Genomic DNA, 25,844 nt, shown 5'->3' with positions numbered 1-25,844 from the left:
GGTGGGGCCGCCGGTTCTGGACTCCTGGAGTTGAGATCTTCAAGGTGGGTGGAGGTGGTTTCTAGGATTTGAAGGCTACGAATTTAAATTTCAGGGTTAGGGCTTCGTGCTGATAACGTGTTTTAGAGAAACAAGAATTGAGAGGAATTTGCTGTGTATTCTCATTGATAATAGGAGCCTCTTTATATAGAGGATTACAATGCATAGAATATCAATTATACAAGGAAAGTAATTCTACATTGATTAGGATTCTAGATCCTTCTAATTAAATCATATTACCACTAGATCAAGTAACCTAGAGTTTGGGCTAAACATAAATTAGGTTTTCCTTAAACAATTATTTTATTTTTGAAAATTAGACCTTACAAATTACATTTAACAGAGAAGGGGAAAAACCGAACATTAACAGAAATTCAAAGATAAAAAGACAAAATTCATTCCCTAGCAGTACACGTACATTACTACATTGCAACTCCTTGGGTCTCCCTAATCAGATGTTACTTGGTACGTACAACTTATTTATTCTATAGCCTGCACTCTAGATCAGCGTTCTGTAGAAGAATCATCAACCTTTTTTTGCCTCTTTATTGATGAAATGCGTACTAGAAGTCGAGTTTTCCACTGTCATAGTATAAATATCTAACCATCTTAGGGAAAAGGAACTTGTAAAATATGGCGTCTCTCAAGAATTTCATACCCCATCCAGAGCCTGCCTGCTGCATCCATCCTGATATATATGATCCAGTGATCAACAAGGCGACGCGCCACCTTCTTTCTTCCACATATTTGCCCAATACTTCACTCATCTCTTTCTGCACAATTACTTGCCCATTTTTTACAAAGGATGTCCCAATATGCCTGCCTAAGATCACTGCATCTTCTAATGATGAACAACCCCCCTGTGCTAGGTCAGGTGTCATGGGGTGCATAGCATCGCCGGCCACCGTGATGTTTTGCTTGCTTAAGTTGCCAAACACTACGTTCCAGGGATACCTAAACTTCAGTGGAGCCCATGTTAATGTCGAAAGATCTGAATGCTGCACAACATCTGAGAATATAGGTGGGAGGTCCTTGGCATGATTCTCAAGTACTTCTTTTTGTATATCTTCTGGATATTCTGCCAGGAAGGTCCCTGCAACCAATCAAAAATGTAGCATAAAATTAACACAAAGTTACCCTAATTTAAGAAAAAATGCATGTGTCCAACCAAAACCAATTGACAATTGGCGGAGAAGCCATCTTCCACACCTGTGATATATGTACTCTCATATGTATGTTAGATCAGAACATCCAACCCAAAACCATTTGGCAATTGGGTGGAAGACCCTTATTGTTTTACACGTTACAGCCTGTTATATATATACAAATACTTTGTTACACAGTTTAAGGTTTTGAACCTTTAGCCGGAGATGTGCAACTGAAGAACCAGTAGATCTCTTTGTCGGTGAGGGGAACGAAGCCGGCCCTTCTACCTGATCCTACATACTGTTGCACGTTCCTCTCGAGTCCATGGCCTTGAGGATACACAGCTAAGCCACGAACAGCTGATCGACCTGAAAGGACTGGTTCAGAGAGTCCTAACCAGCGTGACACAACTGAGTGAACCCCGTCACAACCTATGAGAACCTATAATTGAAGAAAAGGAACAGACAAGCTATAGACCATTACTCCATTCTATGAATTACTCAAGATTTCATTACAAATTCTATGTCAGATTCTGTATGAGTCCAACTAACTTTACCTTTGCTTTAATGACAGTTCCATTTTCCATGTGAACAATGGCAATGGATGAACCTTCATGTTGTTGGGTTTCGATAGCAGAGATCTTGGAAGAGAAATGGATTGAATGAACCGGTAATTCATCTGCCAAAGCCTCGAGCAAGGCTTTCCGGTGTACTGATCTCGGTCCAACTGCATCACTGAATATTTTCGTGATGATCGAGGATGACATTCAACATTAATTCAAATTAATATAGTGTGTGAATTTATATCCTGATACTGAAAACACAATAATAATAAGATCTTTGTTTAACAGGGTTACCCATTGGCTTTGGTGAAAGAGATTTCTTGAACTTCTCCAGTATCAACATCAGTTACATATCCCCTGATAAATCATAAGCTCCAAATATAAATACATATAAAAATGGGGGAATACAGCTACACATGAACACATGCATGTTTCAGAGAAATGACCCAACATACACATGTCACAAATCACAATTCATATTAGTAGGAAAGGAATATAGACTTTAGTCAACATGTAGAAAACTATTGACAACCACGTAAAATAAATCAGTAATTCCTCTGTTCAAAATTATAGTCTACAAGCTCTACATTTCTTTCTTTCTGCTTAATTTTCTATTTAAAAAACCATTACATAACGCAAAAATAACAATAAAATAAAATGCTGTGGTAACATAAACAAACCAACATAATTAAGATCATACCCACAATTTTTACAAGTTAAATATATAAGAGCATTTTTGCTTACTTGAGAGAGGAGGTATATGAAGCAAGCTTATGAGAAACCCCCAAGGCATCAAGAGCGACCCAGGCGTTTGGGAATAGAGTCAAGGCTGCACCGGTGGCTCGCAGCCCTTCCGATCTCTCCAACACCAACGCTTCTATTCCAGCTCTCTTTAGCGCCACCGCCGTCGCCAGCCCGGCTATCCCTCCTCCCACTATCACCACATCCTCCACGGTTGTGCCCATTATTCCGGCCGATATCACACGCTATATCTACCTGTGTGTGTATATATATATTTATATGCAAACATCGAGTACTGCATATATATAATGCTAGTAGCAAAAACAAAGTCTGATACTGAAACAATAAAGATTCTTGGGGCGGCTCAACTTGGTCTACAAGATTGACAGGCAGGCTTGTACCAGCTGAAACAATAAATTGACCCGAAATGGCCAGGTATTTTACAAAATGGCATGCCATGTGATCGATGATGACGGAGCAATTAAAAAACAGAGAGTGGGTTTTGAAGGAGAGGGTAGTGATGTAATTTTCCAGATAACGACTGTTATCAGATTAACAACTGTAGCCCAATATTTTGCGGCAAATCGAATCTGATCGAAACCAGGTAGAAATGGAGAAGGAAGAGAGCGGCTTAAAAGCATCGATGCTCCGAATTAAGCTTGTTTGATTGATCTGCTCGGGCTCTTTCATTTGGAGCAAACCTATTATTGATTTTTGTCATTTTGTTTAACTGCTGAGAATGATTCATTCATATGGTTGCAGACTTTCAGGTGATCTAGCTTTGAGAGTGTACAAGTCCTGCTTGGTTGAAGACAGAAGACCTCAGCATAAATTTATCAGCTTCCTTCAGCTCTAACCATTCTTCAGCTCTAACAGATCAAGATAATTGGAACCATTCTCAGCCTCAACAACCGATCAACACATAGCTCCAACCATTTTTAAATATGAACTAGGGTCGGAATTCAACCAAGGGCAGCCAAGATAGCCGCCGTGAAAAGGAATTTCGGCGGTGGCCGAAACCACTCCAAATACCCATTCTGCCAAACTTAACCAAATTTGAAAATCAATTATTGAAAGACGTAGAGCACGACGAGATGATCGTTTTTCATACCTAATACAGCATCGATTTCCGCCGGAATTTGCAGAACATGCGCCGCAAAAATTCGAAGCTTTCGAACTCCGAATCTGCTCCTCCAGTTGACGGTTGGTTGCACCGGTGTCAAGGTCTTCTTTGCACCGCCAATCTGAACCATTTGACACCGGCAAGCCGGAAGTGGGAAAAACTTCCTGGTCGGTTTGTGCTCTTCGTGGTTCTGAGAAGCGCTTCTGGGTTCTTCAATGTAGCGCTCCAATTAACTGAATTTATACGGCTATGATGAAGCGGTGGAGAGATGGACGACTCAGATCCCACCATTTTAAGATTTTTTTTCCATTTAGTTATTTTTATAAATTTGAAACTTCCGAAAATCTTAATAAATAGTTCTGGTCTCCGAAAAATTCCGCAAAAATTATCATAGACTCGTAACATCGTGTACATCATCATCAAGTCCAAAATTTTAATATTTCACCTTTAAAAAAATTTTAAAAATATTTCCGAGCACATTACATTCTAAAATAAACAAGGTGGAGGAAGTAGAATTCAAAAAATTCAATCATCGGATCAGATCAAGGCGAGGAAATATGTCTATGGTAAAAAATTTACATGTTTTCGACATAGTTTGAGTCTCAATCCATGTGGTCAACTTTGAATTCTACATACTCAAAATGCTTGTAACCACTCCCTCGCAACTTATTCTCTCAATCCGTTAGCGCTCACACCCTCGTAGGGACAACCTGTATCAATCCATGTAAAAAATTTGGGATTTTTATCTCCCCGTAATTCGGCTCCCCTTGGGGAAGCATAAGTGTATATTGGGTTGACTCATTTGACCAATATGATAATGATGGGCAACCGGGTTAATTTCTTTAAAAGGTACCTATTAACATGCGTTAAATATATTGGTAATGTCAAACATATCGATTTTCAATTTTAATTATTTGTATCACAAAAAGTCTTTACATGTCTACTAATGTTGTCTAGCTTGTTTATTCGTTGTGAGAAAAAATATCCCTTCCAAAATGAAAGATGTAGAGAAAATAGAATTTGGAAAACTCGACCGTTAGATGTGATCAAGGAGGGGAAATATGGTTATGGTAAAAAATTTACACATTTTCGTCATTGTTTCTGCCTCGATAAACTCTATACTTATCAAACTAAAATGCTTGTAACCATTCCCTGACAATTTATTTTCTCAATCCATCAGCGCTCGCATCCTCGTAGGGACAATCAATATCAACTCATGTAAAAAATTCTGGACTTTTATCTCCTCGTGATTCAGCCCCCTTTAGGGAAGCATAAGCATATATAGGGTTGACTCTTTTGACCAATATGAAAACGATGGGCGACTGGGTTAATTTTTTTTTAAACGATACCTATTAACATGCGTTAAAATATATTAGTAATGTCAAACATATTGATTTTCAATTTTAATTATTTGTATCACAAAAAGTCCTTATATGCCCACTAGTGTTGTATAACATGTTTATTGGTTGTAGAGAAAAGTACACCTTCCAAGATGAATAAGGTGAAAGAAATAGAATTTGACAAATTCAACAGTTAGATGTGATCAAGGCAGGGAAATATGGCTATGGCAAAAATTTTACATGTTTTCGCCATTATTTTTGCCTCAAATCATGATGTCAACCCTAAACTCAAAATACCTATCGAACAAAAACGTTTATAATTACTACCTTGCAACCTCTTTTCTCAATCTGTCAGTGCTCACACTCTTGTGGGGACGAGATATATCAACCCATGTAAAAAATTTGGGATGTTTATCTCTATGTAGTTAAGCCGCCCTTAGAAAAGCATAAGCGTATATTAAGTTGATCCCTTTGACCATTATGAAAATGAATGTTGACCCAGTTAATTTTTTTACATGGTACCTATATATACGCAATAATTACATGGATAATATCAAATATGTCAATTTTTACTTTTGTGTTAGCATTTCGTGAGAAATACCTATGTGTTTAGTGTCTACTAGTGTTGTATAACTTGTACATTGTTTATGTAGTGATGTGAAACTTTACAAAAGCGACAATGAGGAAGGAATTGAGTTTTTTTTTCTTTTCTTCAGAGCGACCGTTGGATGAAATGATTTAAATAATGGGAGCTTCTATTCATACCTCCAAATTTGGTATTTGGACCTCCCCACTTAATAGACCTCCAACTTACTTTTACAATAACCATTTTACCATCTACACCTCTCTAATCTTCCTAAAATGCCCATCGTCCAATAAAATAAATAAAAGTGTTAAAATAAAATGCAATTGGAATTGGTCTACTCATTTCATTTCATAGTCCCTTTATATAGGGTTAGAATTACAACGGAAATATCGATTACATTAATGATACTAAATGCTGATTGATCTGTAATTGCACTGATTGATGGTAATCACTGATTCCTTGATTCCCTCTCCGTCAGTTGCTTTGACGAAGGCACACAATATGTTTTTCCTTTAACACTCCCCCTTGTGCCAAGTCAAAGACGAAATGGTGCATGAGTTGTTGCCTCACTAAAAACCTTGCCAAGTAACAATAAAAACTCTGTGGGACAAAAAATACACCTTGGTCGAAGGAAAAGAGCACAACGCACCTTCTACATTTGAGGCTGACATGTGTGTGTTAGACTCCCCCTGACGTCTACACCTCCCCCTGATACTTGCATTAATCAAGGGAGTTTGGAAAGACTTTGCATTCCTATGTTTTTCACATGTTTCTCAAATGTGGCCTTGAGCAATAATTTGGTGAACAAATCTGCCACATTCTCCTCAGACCTTACTTGATTCACTTGAATCTTGAGGAGAGCCTGTTGTTGCTGATTGTAGAACAACTTTGGCGATATGTGTTTTGTGTTATCACCCTTAATATAACCTAGCTTCATCTGTTCGATGCAAGCTGCATTATGTTCATAAATGCAAGTAGGCTCTTCAGTGGTAGAACTCAAACCACTAGTCCCTCGAATATGTGCAATGATAGCTCTTAACCATATACATTCACAAACCGCATCATGTAGAGCAATGATCTCTGAGTGGTTCGAGGAGGTAGCCACAAGGGTTTGCTTGGTTGATCTCCAAGATATCGCCATGTTCCCAATGGTAAGTACATAGCCAGTTTGGGAACGACCTTTATGTGGGTCAGAGACGTATCCAGCATCAGCAAAACCGACCAAAACGTCATTTGGCGTTTTAGTGTAGTGAGTGGTGGTTTCGCCATCAACATTTCCTTTAAGGATTGCAGTTCCATCTGCGGTCCCTCTGGTCTCTCTGTAGGGAAAGAACAGTCACAAGTCAAAGGTTCCTTTTAGGTATCGAAAATGTTCTTGATACCATTCTAGTGACGCTGTGTTGGCGTTGAGCTAAATCTAGCTAACAAGTTCACTGAGAATGCAATGTCTGGTCGAGTACATTGGGCTAAGTACAATAATGCGCCTATTGCACTTAGATAGGGAATTTTAGCTCCCAACACCTCTTCGTCATCTTCCTTTGGACGAAATGGATCTTTCCTTGCATCCAATCTTCTACCGATCATGGGAATGCTAGCAGGATGCGCTTTGTCCATGTTAAATTTCCTGACTTTTGGACATACGCAGACTGGTGGAATAGTATTCCACAAACTCGGTGTTCTAGTTCAAGGCCTAGACAGAATCGAGTTTTCCCAAGATCCTTCATCTCAAATTCGGATTTCAAATAGCTCATGGTGTCTCTTATTTCATCAAGAGTGCCAATTATGTTCATATCATCGACATACTGCTACAATTGCAAATCCGGAACTTGTTTTCTTTATGAATACACAGGGGCATAATTCATCGTTCTTATATCCCTTCCCAATCAAGTAGTCACTTAGACGGGTATATCACATCGGCCAGGATTGTTTCAATCCGTAAAGTGAGCGTTTCAACCTAATTGCAAACGCACTCCGTGGTTTAGAGTCACTTGACTTGGATAATGTAAGGTCATCAAGCACTTTCATACATATCTCTAAATTTAGATCCCCATAGAGATATGCAGTAACCACATCCATGAGCTGCATTTCTAGTCCTTCGGAAACTACTAAGCTAACTAAGTAGCGGAACGTTATAACGTCCATTACGGGAAAGTATGTCTCCTCATAGTCAATTCCAGAGTGTTGTGAGAAACCTTGCGCCACAAGGCAAGCCTTGTACCTCAGGACTTCATTCTTCTCATTACACTTTTTGACAAAGACTCATTTATGTCCTACAGGCTTTACACTTGGTGGGGTTAGCACTACCTAACCAAATACCTGTCTCTTTGTCAGAGAATCTAATTATACCTGGATTGATTCTTTCCATTTAGGCCAATCTGCTCTTTGTTGATATTTTGCAACAGAGCGTGGTTCGATATCATTGTGCTCTATGATTCCTTGAGCAACAGTATATATCATCAACGTGTATGGAAGATCTTTCTTTCAACTCATATGCACTCTCATAATCCTCTAAGATTTCATTGTTCTCTGAAATCATTTTTAACATCGGAGCGTCCTCCAATATTGATTCATGGACATAACTATAATCAGAGACAATCTCATGAGAGGGATTCTATACATTGATGATTGGTTTGTGCCTTACTCACCCTCTTCTTCCTTGGGTGAGTGTCAATCGAACCAAGTGACCTCCCCCTCTTCCTTGGGGAGCCACGGCCTCAACCACACCTCCACTAAGTGCGGTTGCAGTGCCTCTATCTGCGGCACCGTGCCCCTTGTTGGGGACTTCTAACCTTGCAGGCACATTTGCAGCTGGTATATGTGATCTTGTCACTTTTACGATATCAGTAAACGCGTCAAGCATCGAATCTGCTACGTTCTGAAGATCGATTATTCTTTTCACTTCACTTTCACTTTGTGAAGTGCTGGGATTAAAATGAGACAGAGTGGGAACAAACCACGACAATTCCTGTCGTTCCCTTGGAAAATCCTTTTTCCTATCTCCCCCTAACGACTAGAAAACTATCTTATCAAAGTGACAATCCGCAAATCTAGCCGTAAAGAGATCTCCTGTCAAGGGTTCCGAGTAGCGGATAATTGTTGGGGATTTGTATCCAACATAAATACTTAATCGTCTCTGAATACCCATTTTGGTGCGCTGTGGGGGCGCAATAGGCACATATACTGCGCAACCAAATATGCGTAAGTGTGAAATGTCAGGCTCATATCCAGTTACCAACTGGTACGCAGAAAATGGTTGGCTAACAGTGGGTCTGAGATGAATAAGTAAAGCTGCGTGCACTATTGCATAACCCCATGCAGATATAGGCAGGTTGGTGAACATAACCAATGTCCTAGCCACCATCTGTAGCCTTTTGATGGTAGCTTCTGCGAGACCATTTTGTGTATGCACATGGGGTATAGGATGTTCTACATCGATCCCGATAGACATGCAATAATCATCAAATGCTTTTGATGTAAACTCTCCAGCGTTATCAAGCCTTATAGACTTGATAAGATGATCAGGATGGTGAGCCCTTAAAAGTATAATTTATGCTAGGAGTTTTGTAAATGCAGCATTCTTGTGGACAATAAAGCGACATGTGACCAGCATATCGAAGCATCCACCAGAACCATAAAGTACTTGAATGGTCCGCATTCTGGATGGATAGGTCCACAGATATCTCCATATATCCTTTGTAAGAATGGAATGTTTTTGTTTCGTATCTTTAGCATAGGAAGGTCTCGATCCTGTTTTTGCTAAAGAGCAGGCTTTGCAAAACGAGTGATATGCCTTTGAAATAGTCAATGAGGCATAATGGGAGGGAGGTAGTGCTTCTGGCACTTCAGAAGGCAATGACTGCATTGGAGTAGTACTAGGACCGACACTTTGCAGTGTGACTGATTTTTTTGTCCCAATTAATTTTTCACTCGAAAGAAGGGATGTCCATATGAGTTCTTTAAAATACGGATCATCATGTCACGACGGGGGTGCCCTAGGTGGTCATGCCAAAGCCTGTATGAGTCAGTGTCCCACATTTCATTATTGGTGACAGTATAGGATTCAATGATCTGAATCGTAGTGAGGTACTTGACTCATAAGTTTCTCTTAAATGCGTTTCCTTCCACATTCATTAGAGGTAATATAAAGGTATTCAGTTCCATTCTCACAGTGTGTTTTTACATGATAACCGTTGGCACAAATATCTTTGAAACTTAACAAGGTTCGATTAGCTCTTGGTGCATACAAAGCGTTTTTGACTTTAAATATATCTCATATGCTTTAGAGTATTTCTATTTTAGTAGAATGATAATCTTTTCATTCTAATAATTTTTTTTCTCTAGATGTATTGCTTTACATCTTTATAGTGATATTTTGAACCACGTAAATATGTGTAGTAAATAAAAGTCGTACGAATTCATTGCTTCAGAATAAGATCCGAAATTTATTAACAAGCCAACGATAATCAAATCAAGGTTTTGTTTAGAAATCTAATTTATCAACTCTTTCCTGTTTGACTGAAGGGTTCATCGATGTAGTTTGCACCTTGTTTCCATGACCACTAGGGCCAGCACTACCATCTCTGCGCCATACAATGGGAGGGCCTCCACGGCCCATACCACGACCCCCACATCCCTTGCTACGTGGTGCATTGTTGCCACGTGGGTAGGGATCAGCACGTCCAAACCCCTATGCATTGGGGTTCTTTCCACCTGTCATTTTTCCATAATTAGACTCGGGAATTTTCTTTGTCCCAGTGGGCCTGACATTGTTGTTCAAGAGAACCTCATTATGCCTCTTAGCCACTTGCAGTAGGTTGATTAGCTTATTGAAGGTTGTGATTCTTTTGTTGTCATACTCCAGCCTATACTGGTTCGCTAGTATAAGTGCTGAAGTAGGAAAGGTGGAAAGAGTCTTGTAGATCATATCATCTTCTATGATTTCCTTTTCACAAAAATTGAAACGTGCCTTTAAGCGCAACATGTCCTTGTTGAAGTCATTGACCCTTTTATAGTCAAGCAAGCGGAGTCCATTCCACTGAATAGCCAGTTCTAGGAGCAAAGTGTCATGAATGTTCCCAAAACGTCCCTTAAGGGTATCCCACAGTTCTTTGGGTGTCTTCAACTGAAGGTACTTCTAGCGTAGGCTAGAATCAATATGTCGCCTCAGAAACATTAAGGCATTTGCTTTCACCTTATTAGATAGTTCATCATCTTTGGAGTCGGTAATGGTGGCATTGTAGTCTTTTGCTACAAATGCAGTTTCTACATTGGAAACCCAACGATGGTACTCAAGTCCTTCTGAGTCCAAGATGTCAAATTCAGGTCGAGTTGGATCAGTCATCTACATAAACAAGAGGGAAGAAATAAATTACGCAGTCATAAAGACATCCACGTAAATTATTTTTCAAAAAATGTGAATTAGATTTCTAAACCAAGATTCATAATGGTCACATTTTTCGATGCTATGTGAAAATGCTTTATCACGGTAAATGTGTGCGCATGAATTTTCTTTATCATGGCAAAATGGAGTTTATATGTTGCATTCTAAAAATAATCATAGCATATATAAAAATAAAGTATATGGCATGCATGCTCAAAATTCACAAATATACAACAAAATATATACTACAAAAAAAAAATAATAGCAATAATATATCATGCGTAAAATAAAATCACAAAACATGCTTAAAATTTCATAATAAAAATGTAAGCAATAAAATATAAAACATGCTTAAACATAATTATAAATCATGCTTAATGATAATTATATAAAACATAAATAAAATTCACATGCTTTAGATTCCATGAATATATATAACATATATAATAAGCAGTAATATAGCTCAAATTTCGTCGAATAATAAAACGTATATAAAATAACAAGGCATGCTTTAAAAATAAAAATAAATCAATATTATCTAATCAAACATGCTCAAAAAATTCTAATTAAATATACTGGAATATAAAATCAAATAAATAAAAGAGAACATACTTGGTTTTGAGAAAATAAAACAATCCTAGCGCACGTGCGTGTTGATACAGGATTGCGTAGTGATGTTTTTGGACTTGAGAAAAACTGGGCCGTTTTCTCTCTCTTTCAGCAATGAGCCACAAGGTTTTTTTTTCTTTTCTTTTCTTTTTCTTTCTAGGCCGTAAGGCCTGTTTCTTTTGTTTTCTTTTTTTGTTTGTTTGTTTGTTTGGACCGCAGATTTTCTTTTCTGGGCCGGGTCACAGTTTTTTTCTATTTTTTTCTTGTTGGGCCGGGTCTTTTCTTTGGGCCAGGTCAGTCCTCTTTTTTTCATTTTTCTTTTTCTCTTTCTGGTTTTTTTTCTCTTCTTCGCGTCTTCTTTCCTCTCTTCTTCTTTCTCCGATTTGCAGGTGGGGTGGGTAGATCGATAACGATCTAGCCTTCTCAAGTCATGGACGATCAGGGGGTGGCTGCCCAGGCGGTGGCTGAGGCTGGAGGCAACGACTGCAAGGAGGAGGCTGCGCAGGCGGAGTTGTGCTGTTGCAGCAGCGATGGGTGGGCTGCTGTCGCAGGGGCTCTACAGGCGGGTTGTGTGTGCTTGGCAGCGGGACTCTGCAGGTGGGTTGCTGCTACAAGGGCGTGCTAGGCAGGAGGCCCCGGTGAAGGGAAGAAGGTGAGGCGCCGGTGTGGGCTTGTGGTCCCTGATCTAGAAGGAGCCGGTCTGGACTGAATTGTTTTTTTTTTTGTTTAGGATGGTGGCAAAGAAGAAGAGGACAAGAGTTTTTTTTTTCTCTTCTAGGGTTTGGGGTTTTTTTTTTTACGGGAAGAAGAAAGAAACTAGAAAACTATTGTTTTTTTTTCTTGGCTATTGGCTCTAAGCTTGCTGATAACGTGCAAAAGTAAAATGCAATTGGAATTGGTCTACTCATTTCATTTCATTTCATAGTCCCTTTATATAGGGAGAGAATTACAACAGAAATATCAATTACAATGATGACATTAAATGCTGATTGATCTGTAATCATGTTGATTGATGGTAATCACTGATTCCTTGATTCCCTCTCCATCAGTCGCTTTGACGAAGACACATAATATGTTTTTCCTTTAACATTTTTCTTATTTATGTCTTTATTGGTAATTTGACATGCGTTGACAAAGTCAACTATTATTTGAAAAAAGCGAGAAGTCCAAATACCAATATTGGAGGTATGAATAGAAGCTCCCTTAAATAATTTATGTTTGATGCAAAAAAATCAATCAATTTCATCATAATTTGATTTCAATTTTTATGGTCAATCGAAGACACCTTAATAATACTATTAATTACATTCCTTTAAGGGTAACCCCATCAAGACATAATACCTTAGGGACAACCACCGTTGGATGCAATGGTTGATATATTTTATGCTTATTTTTAAAATATTAAATTCAGTTTACCCCCCTGAAGTTTGAGGGTAACTTCATGTTAGTCCCTGTAGTCTCAATTTAATCAGAAACACCCCTGCGTTTTCTAATTACAGTCAGCCGTGTCCAATTTTTCAGAATCTGTCCAAATTGGACGTTAATTCTGACAGTGGGCCCACTTCAAGGGCTAAAAGGGTCATTTCAAGACAAAACCACCTCATGACCAAAAAAAAACTTCTCTTCTTCCTTGATCCTCTTCTTTCATCTCTCCACCTGAACCACACTAAAACCAACACTCCTTTTCCGGTTACAAAATCTGAAATACCAATTCTAGATATCCACACTAACCACAAAAATGAACATAAACCCAGTTCATCAAACTGTTAAAGGTCAAAACTTTGATAGCCAATAAGCTTCAAAACACAAAAAGCTTCGACCTTTGTAACAAAGAAGTAAGAACCCAGAACTTGATAAGGGTGAATAGACGACCTTTCCTCTCCTCCTCCTCCTCTTCCGTCGTCACCGCTGCCTCCCTCATCGCCAAGTGGGTCTTTATCGACGTCGGCGTCAAAGTTGGCTGTCTCCTCCTACTTATCTCTCTTCACTTTCATCTCTCTCAGAATTGCCATCAAAGACCTGTGGAAGGCCACCCAATTCTTCAGCGAAGCCAACAAAATAGCCGACTCCTCCATCTTCAGAGATACCTTTGACAACGACGATCTGCCATCAAGGTGATGACAGGCGACTTGTCCCTCTCCGCCGACGATATCAACATACTGAAGCCAAAAGCTTTAAGGGAAAATCATGCAAAATTAAAAGTAAGGGAGAGAAATGTTGGGCGTAAGAGGATGGCAGAAGGAAGCTGCTTTCCTGATGTCAGACATCGACAAAGTCCCCAATCGCGGGTTCTCCACTTCGAATCTTCAGTCGAACTCTTGGGTTTGAACAAATTTGGAAAGTTGATTTTTTTTTCTTTAAGAGAATAGGTATTGGTTTTAGAATGGGTTTTAGATCTAAAATTGGAGTCCGGCCTTATCTGAAATGACCCTTTTAGCCCTTGAAGTAGGCCCCATTGTCAGAGTTAACGTCCAATTTGAACGGATTCTGAGAAATTGGACACGGCCGACTGAAATTGGAAAACTCAGGGGTGTTTCTGATTAAATTGAGACCACAGTGACTAACATGAAGTTACCCCCAAACCTCGGGGGGGGGGGGGAGATAAACTGAATTTAATCCTTTTTAAAATATTGTCCCATTTCGACTTCGTTTCAACAACGATCTACTCGGTATCTTTATTAACCTTAAACACTAAAATGTTCAAGTAAATCCAGAATATGTGTCTGACCCAAACTCTAGGTCCTAGTTGTAATAGAGTTTTGAATTAGAGATATTCTCGGAGATATTCATAGATATTCGATTAATTGTACGATTATCTTTTCTTGTACAACTTTGATTCTATGTCTTGTAATCCTCTATATAAAGAGGCCCTTGTTATCAATGAAAGCACAACTCAATTCTCTCCCAATTTTGGTTTTCCTTAAACACGTTATCAGCACGAAGCCCTAATCTTGAAACCTTAAATTCGCAGCCTTCAAATCCCAGAAACCTTCATCGCCTACCTTGAAGCTCTCAACTCCAGGAGTCCAGAACCAGTGGTGCCACCCCAACAACCGGCCGGAAACCTACCAAACCGGCCACCGGAAGCTCCAAATCACTCGCAGCAAATACTCCACCAGTTCACCACCTTCCAGACCTCCAATTTCTACCAAATTTCTCCACAAGCAACCCTGCCCAAAGAAGGAAAAGCCTAGAAGCCCATAGACCTGACCTGGCCCACAGACGCACCTGACCCATCACCACGTCAGCATGCCACGTCAGCCAACAACATCAGCGTTAGCTGCCACATCATCACCGGGACCTACTACCATGTTATCACTGAGACCCACTGCCACAACATCTGTGGGTCTCACTATCATGTCATCATTGAACCCCACTGCCACGTCAGCTCACAGGTCAACTCCGGTCAGCAGGTCAATGATTATACGCATTTCTATGCGTGTAATTACGTTCTAAACACTAGAATTAAACTGATCTCCAAAGTAATTATTATGTAATTAATCTATTTTTATTTATTTTGTAGAAAATAAGTGGAGTTGAGGAAACCGGAAGAAAACAAGGTGAAATTTGAGCAAAATGGAGTTTTCAAAAAAAAAAAAAAAAGATGGATAGCTTAGTTAAGCAATTAAGCTTAATTGGCAAAACGTGCAGCATGCAAGGATGATGGGTTAATTACCCATTGGTCAATTACCACTTGACACGTGGCAATCATCAGCCTATTCACTCATTTGCCAAACCCATCAGCACGTGCCTCCTTATGCATTTCACTCCATATTGCCAGACAGAAGCCGAATGATGAAGAGAATTCCTTTCTCTCGTGAAGACCCAAGTGACCCAATCATCATTCAAGCCCAGCCCATGGTTTAATTAACCACCCACCTCTTTCTTCGATGAAGACGGCCACCAGTATACATATACCCTCATTCACCTAATCTCAGAGAGGACGAACAGAGACGAACCTAGAATAGGCCGCACTCCCCCATCTTCATATACCATCACCCATCTCTCTCTCTTCTTCTCCAACACACCCAAAACCACCTCTCCACACCATTTTTTTTTCTCCTCACCAATATCCATTCCTCTCCTCACCAAGATCCACTCCACCTCACAAAGATTTATTTTCCTCCTCACCAAGATCTATTTTCCTCCTCACCAAGATTCACCTCACCAAAATTCCATCAAATCCTCATCAATTTCTCAAAGGGATTTCAAGGAGCTTCAAGGGATCTCATCTACATCAAGACTTGAGATTGGGTATAGTGGGAAGCCATAAATCAAGGCTTGTCATAATTGCTCTATAGCAATTTGTGACTTGTTCTTGTTACTTCTCACTCTTCTTCACCTTTACCTATTTAATTTATGAATATTGTTGTTGATTTGTGGATGGGTTGTGAGTAGTCTATTTAGGAAGCTAGAGTTTGAGCCCTAAGATGGATTTAATGTAATAAATATGTTTTGATTTAATAGTTTTTAATTTCGTGTTTGGCATATGTTCTATTCTATAATATTTGGCTTAGATGCATGCTTAGGAGCTTGATTAACTCTTGAATGTGTAGATGAGAATGTCTAGAACAAATTAGGGGACCTAATCACTTCTCTAATTTATGGCTAGGATACTTGTTTAGAACATGGTTAGCTACAATACCAATTTCGATTGCCGTATTGGCTAGCTTGAGAACCTTGATTCTAGGACTCTTCGTCTTTTGGTGCAACTAGAGGCCCTAACAAGGCTCTAGATTGTCCCAATTGAGTTTCTACGACCCTTGATCCGGAGTAGGAATATCCTTTAAGGAATCTAATGACCCATGAGCCTTGAAAAGCCTTGGGTACGGTTCTTGATGTCACTATGAATTGAGTGACCATTGTCGGAATATATTTGTGCATTAAATTTGGCTAGGAGGATACCCTAGTGACCTAATTTCCATTTCTTGATTAGTTTCTATTATCTCAATTTTTATTAGCTACTTTAATTTTCAATTGTCAATTTATTTTTCAAAATCAAAAATCAAATTTCACAAACCACTTTCATTGTCCATACCATTTGGTTGTGAGTTTCCGCATTTATTTGTGGTTCTCTTGACCAATTTTAGGCTTGGTTGTTCCGGGCCGGGCATGTAAATAGCTTGGTGCTATTTTTCTAGGTTTTGTTTGTTAAATTGTTGGTGACTTAGTAATCGGCATAACCAAGGATTAAAGTTAGCTTTTCAATCCCCGTGGTACGATAATTTCGGGTTCAAATATTTCCCACTTCTTTGATGACTGTGCCCTTATTGAGCGTAAGTTGCATTTTAGCACACAAATCAGTCAACACCGGTTGACAGTTTCCGGTCAACTTTCAGGCGAATTTTCGGGCCACTTTCCGACGACTTTTTCCTGTCAAATTTTCCGGCGACCTATTTCGAGGTATTTGTTGCTAAAAGTTCCCGTTTTTTGAAGTTTTTATTTCTTTTCTCTTCTTTCTCTCGGGGACCTGCAAACTCCCTTCTTCTACCCCCCTTTTCTTCATCATAGGGGAGACGTAATTAAGATGAATTGTGGGGGTTCCTGCTCACTCTAAGCTTGGAGCTTGTTGAGATCTCCAAACTTAGAGTTTGTAGAGAATTTATGATCGACCACTTACGTCATTGTTTCAATCTAATCTAATACCTCTTGAAATTGAATTTCTTGGAAGCGATTACGCTCAGAAATTTTTATATGTTTTCGTGGTAGCTTTTTTGCTCCGACACTAACCCTTTTTCTTGTTCTCTTTTAGGATGAGTAACCTGAACAAATTGGACTTTGCTCCATTGGGAACAACTGGCTCTGGATATCACAGGTGGGTTCGTGATGTCCTCCAGCATCTCAACACCGATGGAATCCTGGATATGATTCTCAAGCCTAGCCAGGACGTGCTAACTATTGAGCAAGCTCAAGCTTTGGAAGCAAATAGACCAGCATCTATTATATTGATCACACAACATAATAGATATAATGACGATTGGCCATTGTCTGAATGGCCAAAAATGGGCAGAAACTTATTGCGATCATTCATATCACACATCGATTTTTAACAAATTAGTGTCTTCTAATTTCGACTCACACAATAGAAGCAACTGAACTCAGTTGTCCTAAAAGTTTAATCATACAACAGCAGCAATGGAACTCTATTGTCCCAAAAGTAAATGATACAACAGATATAATTGAACTCTGTTGTCCCAAGAGTAAATCATACAACAGATATAGTCTAAGAACTGAAGTTTGAAGATCAATCAGACAACACACAGAATAAAAGTATATTGTCTGACAAGCTTAACATATAACAGCTTGAAAACAAGCACTGTTATCTGAAGGCATCGCCGCAACTGCTGGGCAGCTGTACCCTGCATCTGCCAAGCCATCTATCGAGCTATCAGACAACAGTTTTAACACATACCCATCGTCTGTGTGTTTCCCAGACAACTGTGTTCCACCGTTGTCTAAATTTTCATCGGACAACGACTCGGTCTACAACGGTGGCACTCCAAATCAAACAACAGTTTTCTCCTGTCGTCTGATAAGGTTTTTGGCATAGTGGAGGCCTGTGGGTTCAAAGGATACTGCACAAGTCAATCCTTGGATCATCGACACTCAAAATCCGTCTCATGAGAATCTTCTGGATTAAGATTACCGTTGGGGGATGCCTCAACGTAAGAACCTATTCCTGAGAATTTAGAGCTCTATGAAAATTACACTAGTGTACATGAGACGTGGGATAGAAACTCTATCATAATTAATGATGTAGTTGTACATTTCGTTGCTAATGAGTTTGTTGAGTCCAATGATATCGAACCACGCTCCATTAATGAATGAATGCCAATGTAGAGAGATTTGGCCTAAATGGAAAGGTGCGATCCAAGTTAAGTTGGATTCTCTAACGAAGAGGAAGGTTTTTGAGCCAGTGATGCCAACACCTCCTAACATAAAACCTATTGACTAATGGGTCTTCGTTAGAAAGCGTGATGAGAAAAAGATATGGCAATCTCGCCTTATGGCACAAGACTTCTCACAAAACGCCCTGAAATCGACTACGATGAGACATATTCTCTCGTAATGGATGTCATTGCACTCCACTACCCTATCAGTTTGGTAGTTTCTGAATAACTGAACATGCAGCTTACAAATGTGGTCACTACGTATCTGTATAGGGATCTAGATACAGAATGTACATGAAGGTTCATAGTGAACTTCATTTACCCAAGTCAAGTGGCTCTAGACCACGGAGCACGTTTACAATAAGATTGAAACGCTTACTAAAGTGACTACTTGATTGGGAAGGGATCTGCCCACACGTTTCCATAACAAGTTTCGGATTTTATTGCGGTTCATGTTGGACATGATCTTCATTGGAAGGCCTTAAAGAGTTAAGGAAAACCGCTAAACACTTGAGATCCGATTTTGAGATGAATGATTTTGGGAGAACACGATGATGTCTCGGTTTGGAACTTGAACATTATGTTGATAGATGCTTAGACATTTTGATAAGGTCAGGCCTTCAAGCACCCCCATGATCGTCCGTAGTCTTGATCCTGAAAAGGATCCTCTTCGTCCAAAAGATGATGACAAAGATCTGCTAGAGGCAGGAGTGTATTACTTAAGTACAATAGGCGCATTATTGTACTTAGCTCAATGCACAAGACCAGACATCTCATTTGCAATGAACTTGTTAGCTAAGGTATAGCTCTGCGCCAACGCGATGTCATTGGATTGGTGTAAAAGATATCTTTTGATACTAGAGATGTAAGACTGATATGGGCATGCTTTATCCCTACAGAGAGATGATGGATTCACACCCATCACACACTAGGAACGCAGCCAACACTGGCCTGCGTCCTCTATCCCCATCTCAAAATGACATAAGTGTTTTGGAAGGTTTTGCTGATGTTGGGTATCTCTCTGACCTACACAAAGGCCATTCCCAAACTAGTTAAGTGTTCGCCATGGGTAAAGACCGTGATATCTTGGAGGTCTACAGAACAAACCCTAGTCGCTATATCTTTGAACAATACAGAGATTATTGCTTTTCATGAAATGGTTTGTGAATTTATATGGATTGGATCCATAATACGCATGTTCGAATAATTCTGGTTTGAAGTCTACCACATATGAGCCTTCGAGCATTTAGGATAATGCTACTTGTTTTGAACAAATGAAGCATAGCTATATCAAAGGTTTTGCTGATGTTGGGTATCTCTCTGACCCACACAAAGGTCATTCCCAAACTGGTTAAGTGTTCACCATGGGTAAAGACCATGATATCTTGGAGGTCTACAGAACAAACCCTAGTCGCTATATCTTTGAACAATACAGAGATTATTGTTTTTCATGAAGTGGTTCGTGAATGTATATGGATTGGATCCATAATACGCATGTTCAAACAATTCTGGTTTGAAGTCTACCACATATGAGCCTTCGAGCATTTAGGATAATGCCACTTGTTTTGAATAAATGAAGCAAAACTATATCAAAAGCGACAACACCAAGAATAATCAGCAACAACAAACTCTCCTCAAGATCAAAGTGAACTAGGTTCAATCTGAGGACAGTGTGCATGCCTGCTCACTAAGTCATTACCTAAATTCCACTTTCGGGAAACATGTTGGTAGCATCATTTGCGGAAGTTATTCGAACTCCCATGACCGTAGTCATCAGGGGGAGATACAGACATGAGGGGGAGATGTCTACATATATGGTCTCGAAACGTGAAGGGTGTGTTGCGCTCTTTTTCCCCTTCGACCGAGGTTATTTTTGTCCCACAGGGTTTTTGTTACTAGGCAAGGTTTTTTAATGAGGTAACGAGAGGTGCACCATGTTTGGGCGACACAAGAAGGAGTGTTCAAGTAAATCCAAAATATGTGTCTGGCCCAAACTCTAGGTCACTTGACCTAGTTGTAATAGGGTTTTGAATTAGAGATATTCTTGGAGATATTCATAGATATTCGATTAATTGTATGATCTTTCCTTGTACAACTCTGATTCTATGTCTTGTAATCCTCTATATAAAGAGGCCCCTATTATCAATGAAAGTACAACTCAATTCTCTCCCAATTTTAGTTTTCCTTATACATATAAGAAAATTTGACAATCCGTCATTAATATTGTTAGAGCAGTTTTCCTCAAAATTTCTCATATGGAATACTTCTATTAGCCATGTAAAATAACTCAAGTGATTTGATCTTGGCGGTTAATTTTTCGAAATACTTACTTAAATGTTAAATTTATAAATAAATTTCAATCAAGTCAACATCAATTACTAAGTTCAAATTTTGTTTTAATTTTTTCTTTCCATTTCTTTTTTATGTCACTAATATCGACAAAACGAAACCAAAATGATAACCAACAAATTTGAACACTAATTAAATTGAAATGAAAGAAGTTAAAAAAACAAAAATAAAAAGACAACAAATATAAAAAAGAAGGAAAGGAAAGGAAGTGAGGGGGCTCGATCTCGAGCTGCCACCGTCAACTCAAAGGCCATGTTTGTTTCCCGGAAAGTGAGCATTGGGAAAGGAAATACTTTCCTTTCCTGCGTTTGGGGACAGCCAAGGAAGGGAAACACTTTCCCAAAGGAAAGGAAAAAGTGGAGGAATTTGGTTCCCTCCCCCCCCCTCTGCCCTCCCTCCGGAAACACTTTCCCAAAGGAAAGGAAAGTGATTCCTTTCCTTTCCAGTCAACCAAACATGGTTATGCTTTGGCCACCGCACGCCCTTTGTGCAGTTGTTAACTTTCTTTTCAGTTTTATTTTAAACAAACGTTAAACTGGTTTCTTCTTAGGAGTTCTACTGTTTCTTCTTTGACCTCCTCCAGAAAATTTCATAATATTAATTGTTCACCCGTACAACTTCGATTCAACATTTAAGTCTTAAATCCATATATTCTTATTCAAAGAATCTGGTTTTTAATATTATGGGTATATTTCCAAGTTGAGGTGGATGAGAAAGGAGCAAGTTCAAGTAATAAAGGAAGGAGCAATTGGAATTGTGCTTCGTCGGCTACTAGTGATCAAGGAGGTGCAATGATTGCCACAAGTCAGAACAGAAGTCTGATCTGAGCATCTTGTTGTTATGGTTTTCTTTCCACAAGGGCACAACCGTGGCTGTATGAATGCTTTACAAGGAGAGCATGGACCTAGGTGGCACTGCAAACCACACATATGAGAGCAAAGAAATCATCCTTACTCATTCCCTTTCCTGGGACCTCCTTCTCGCTAGCTTCCCACAATGTTCTCCACATGAATATGGTATTAAATACAAATCCAGGGGCTCTATTCCCTCAGGCGCTGTTTGGATAGGGCGAATTGGAGTTAAGGATTTGGATTTGGGTGACCTAAATCCAAATCAACCCATTTGGTAACTTTATCTGATAAGCATTTGGATTTTCCCAAAATCCTCCTTGAGATTTCAAACCTGAAAATTTGATGATTTCAAATAACTAGGGACCCTAGTTATTTGAAATCTCCACGTCTTACCTCTCGATGAAAAAGAGAAAAAAAAATTGTCACCCAGCTCCCTCTGTTCAGTCTCTCTTTCTTTCACATCCTTCTGTTTACTCCCTCTCACCTCTTGACTCTACTGTTGGAAATTTTATGATTTAAAATTAAAATATATATTATTTATTTCTTTATTTATTTTGGGGGTTATTTTTATTTTGTGTTTATTTCTCTATTTATGGTTTAACGGTTTTATGTTTTAAATATATGATTATTATTTGACTGTTATATGGTTAATGAGGCTATTGATGGTATGGTAAGTGTGCCCTATATAAGGGTACGTGGCTATGGTTGGAAGGCATATGGCGAGACATGAAACATGCACATGTGTGGGAATTTAGATTGTCGGATAATGAGGGTATATACATGACGGTATAATCCACCATAATGCAACCACTCTAGCCAAATACCTCTACCAAAGATATTCTTACAAACTATACATATACATACTTTACTTATACACCATTTTGACACCATTTTGAGTGCACGGGTGATTAAGGTTCAATGGGGCTTCTTAGCTGCACGACGGAGCTCGAAGAGTTGTTGTATCTTGGGGGAAGTTCGTCATTCAACCCCGTGCAGTAGGGGACGAATCTTCTCTTAGGACAGTGCGTTTGCACGCCTCGACTCGATAAGTTTTCCTATATAAAACCTATATATTATATTATTTTCTTACTTTATTTCATTTTCTTATCTATATCTCTATTTTTATTTCCCAAGATATTACCATATTATTTTATTTTAATGTTACAGGAATTCCGTCCCATATTTTTTACAACAATCTAAGAGAAGATTCGAGCGGAATTTCTGACAAAGACGGACAATATGAAGTTCGAGGAGTCATAATCAATATCGCACATTTGACTTCTTCTTTATTTCTCAACTTATGAATACCTTAATATTTTTCTTTCAATTATTAATTTATATTGGCCTTGAATATGCTAATTGCATTTTGCTTTGCATGTACTAATTAATAATTTAATATCAACTAACTCTTGGTAGAAAAAATCTCTCAAAGGCTAAAGTTGATGGAGGAATTAGTTACGCAATATGCATGCACTTGCCTACGTTGCTTCTAACACAACAGAGGAATTCTAAGTCACTTCTATAAAATAACTAGATTTTATTCTGTAAGAAATATATATTTCTATTTTATTATATTCATGAGATCGTTTAGTCACGTATCCTTAGTCTCATTCGTTCTCAATCATGCACATTGATTTCTTAACATTTTGTAGTTACAATTATATTATTTGGCATATAAATTCATATTTAATGCATATGAGGTCTTTTCCATACATAACTAAATTAAAAGATCGTGATTAAAATACATATATGTTAGTAGCCAACAAACAGGTACGTATATGTGCATGTTACAGTTAAGTTTATATATATATATAAGCTTATTTTCCATCTAGTCATATTTGCAAATTAAATTTGCTTTCACTAACAATTAATCTGCCATGAGATTAGGTTGGCTATACTTATGATTTGTTGACTGTTATATGAAATTGATATTGCCTATAATATATAAAACGTTGTTACTTGAGGTACGTACTTGATTACTGATTTTATGAGTACTTATTCCATTGTATTTACATACATATTAGTACTTATTTTGCGTACAGCGTACCATTGAAAATATCAATTATATTATGAATGCGATTGACCTTAAAATCTATTGCAGCGCTTTATATGTTATCAGATCAGTTACAAATGACATTTGCATTTTGTTTCGAGGAGAAGCATATATTTTATTCAAGTTGCATATTATAATTAATGATTACTTATCTTTCTTTCATATCTAAAATAATGCTGCTTCAAATTGTGGTGATACTATTAATTTTGCCTCATTATTAAAATTTAGTTGAGTTATTAGCTTTAATATTGATTGAACTTCTGAGTGATTGCAGAGAAAGAAATAGTGATGGTATGTTTTCTTTTACTCTTAAATTTAAGTTTATATACACATTATAAGATATACATATGCTACAATATGTTAGCTTGTGTGTTAAGTGCATATGTGCACACAAATGCAACAAGTTATCTCATCAACAAGAATGCTCCTACAATACTTGTAAGTTCAATTCGTGAGAAGTTTTTATTTTGCTTTAATGAGTCAATAAGAAGTTATTTTTAATTTCAATAGTGGGGGTTACTATTTGAAATTTTAACTATTTCATTAGTATTCTTTAATGCTTATTATTACCGTTGGTCTTATATATCTGATTCTGTTATGAGTACTCTTAGCATTTAGTATTCTCTCATGAAGAGCATCTATCTTGGGGATGTGGGGGTAAGCTCTACCTATAACTCTTGTAAGTATTTATAAACATGTCTTTAAGAACATTTAACATCAAGTAATGTGGGGGTTATGATATATATTTCTAGTCATCATTTACTATTTACTTCAATGATATTTTAAATGCCCTATGGTATTGTGGGGGTAACACTCGTAGCTATTTATCTTACGTGATCATTAAGTAGTTTGTGTACAATTATAAATTATCTTATTATCATATGGAGGAAAACACTCCTATGAGAATTGTGGTTGATAGTTTATTTGAGACTTGCAGCTAAATTAAAATGCAGGTTTTGAGGGCTAAAGTGACAGGCAAGATATTTTCATATTATTTTATTTTAATGTTACAGGAATTCCGTCCCATATTTTTTACAACAATTCATGAGAGAATTATACTCATAAGTCATAACAAAATCAGTTATGTAAAAGTCTTAATAATAAACATTAAAGAATTGAGAGTTGTTCGTGAGAGTTGTTCGTGCACACGTACCCTTGGAGAACTCACCTAAGTGAGAGTTGTTCGTGAGGCCGCGACAATGAGAATTGGGCTATTCTCTAATACTCTCATGAGAATCAAGATACGCGCACGGCCATAAATGCGCCAACACGCGAACTTGTCTAATTACCCGTACTGTGTGTGTGATATGTTAAAGTTTGGTCAAAGGTATCAAAGTTCAAGACTGTGTCACTTTGGTTCCTCAAATGGAGACTATCACACTAAGCTAGGTTCAAACCCGAAAGGTACCTATGCCGATTGCATAGTAAAAGCACTCACTTATTTTGTTTTAAATGATTTTATTGTAATTTTAAATCAGTGGGGGATTGTTGGAAATTTTATGATTTAAAATTAAAATATATATTATTTATTTCTTTATTTATTTTGGGGGTTATTTTTATTTTGTGTTTATTTCTCTATTTATGGTTTAACGGTTTTATGTTTTAAATATATGATTATTATTTGACTGTTATATGGTTAATGAGGCTATTGATGGTATGGTAAATGTGCCCTATATAAGGGTACGTGGCTATGGTTGGAAGGCATATGGTGATACATGAAACATGCACATGTGTGGGAATTTAGATTGTCGGATAATGAGGGTATATACATGACGGTATAATCCACCATAATGCAACCACTCTAGCCAAATACCTCTACCAAAGATATTCTTACAAACTATACATATACATACTTTACTTATACACCATTTTGAGTGCACTGGTGATTAAGGTTCAATGGGGCTTCTTAGCTGCACGACGGAGCTCGAAGAGTTGTTGTATCTTGGGGGAAGTTCGTCATTCAACCCCGTGCAGTAGGGGACGAATCTTCTCTTAGGACAGTGCGCTTGCACGCCTCGACTCGATAAGTTTTCATATATAAAACCTATATAGATTATATTATTTTCTTACTTTATTTCATTTTCTTATCTATATCTCAATTTTTATTTCCCAAGATATTTTCATATTATTTTATTTTAATGTTACAGGAATTCCGTCCCATATTTTTTACAACAT

The 25,844-nt window shown here is 38.1% G+C and overlaps 1 protein-coding gene across 3 annotated transcripts; it reads right to left on the bottom strand.

The window, feature by feature from the left end:
* Nucleotides 1–323: 323 nt before the first annotated feature.
* Nucleotides 324–3,832, bottom strand: LOC112189356 (monooxygenase 2). Of its 3 annotated transcripts, XM_040514166.1 has the most exons (6): nucleotides 3,600–3,832; nucleotides 2,492–2,743; nucleotides 2,042–2,104; nucleotides 1,742–1,919; nucleotides 1,398–1,626; nucleotides 324–1,132 (listed from the first exon to the last, which is right to left on the bottom strand). In XM_040514166.1, the coding sequence occupies exons 2-6, from the start codon at nucleotides 2,710–2,712 to the stop codon at nucleotides 603–605; spliced, it is 1,221 nt and encodes a 406-aa protein (XP_040370100.1). In that variant the 5' UTR covers nucleotides 2,713–2,743; nucleotides 3,600–3,832; the 3' UTR covers nucleotides 324–602. The 3 variants fall into 3 exon arrangements, with proteins under 3 accessions (XP_040370100.1, XP_024184440.1, XP_040370101.1); XM_024328672.2 differs by having other exon boundaries at nucleotides 2,492–3,832; XM_040514167.1 differs by lacking the exon at nucleotides 3,600–3,832 and having other exon boundaries at nucleotides 1,742–1,911; nucleotides 2,492–2,550.
* Between the last annotated feature and the right edge of the window lie 22,012 nt (nucleotides 3,833–25,844).

Source organism: Rosa chinensis, chromosome 2 (assembly GCF_002994745.2).
Source record: "Rosa chinensis cultivar Old Blush chromosome 2, RchiOBHm-V2, whole genome shotgun sequence".
Classification (NCBI taxonomy): Eukaryota; Viridiplantae; Streptophyta; class Magnoliopsida; order Rosales; family Rosaceae; genus Rosa; species Rosa chinensis.
Note: the sequence above shows the minus strand (reverse complement) of the source record. Positions and strands in the feature narration are given on the sequence as shown.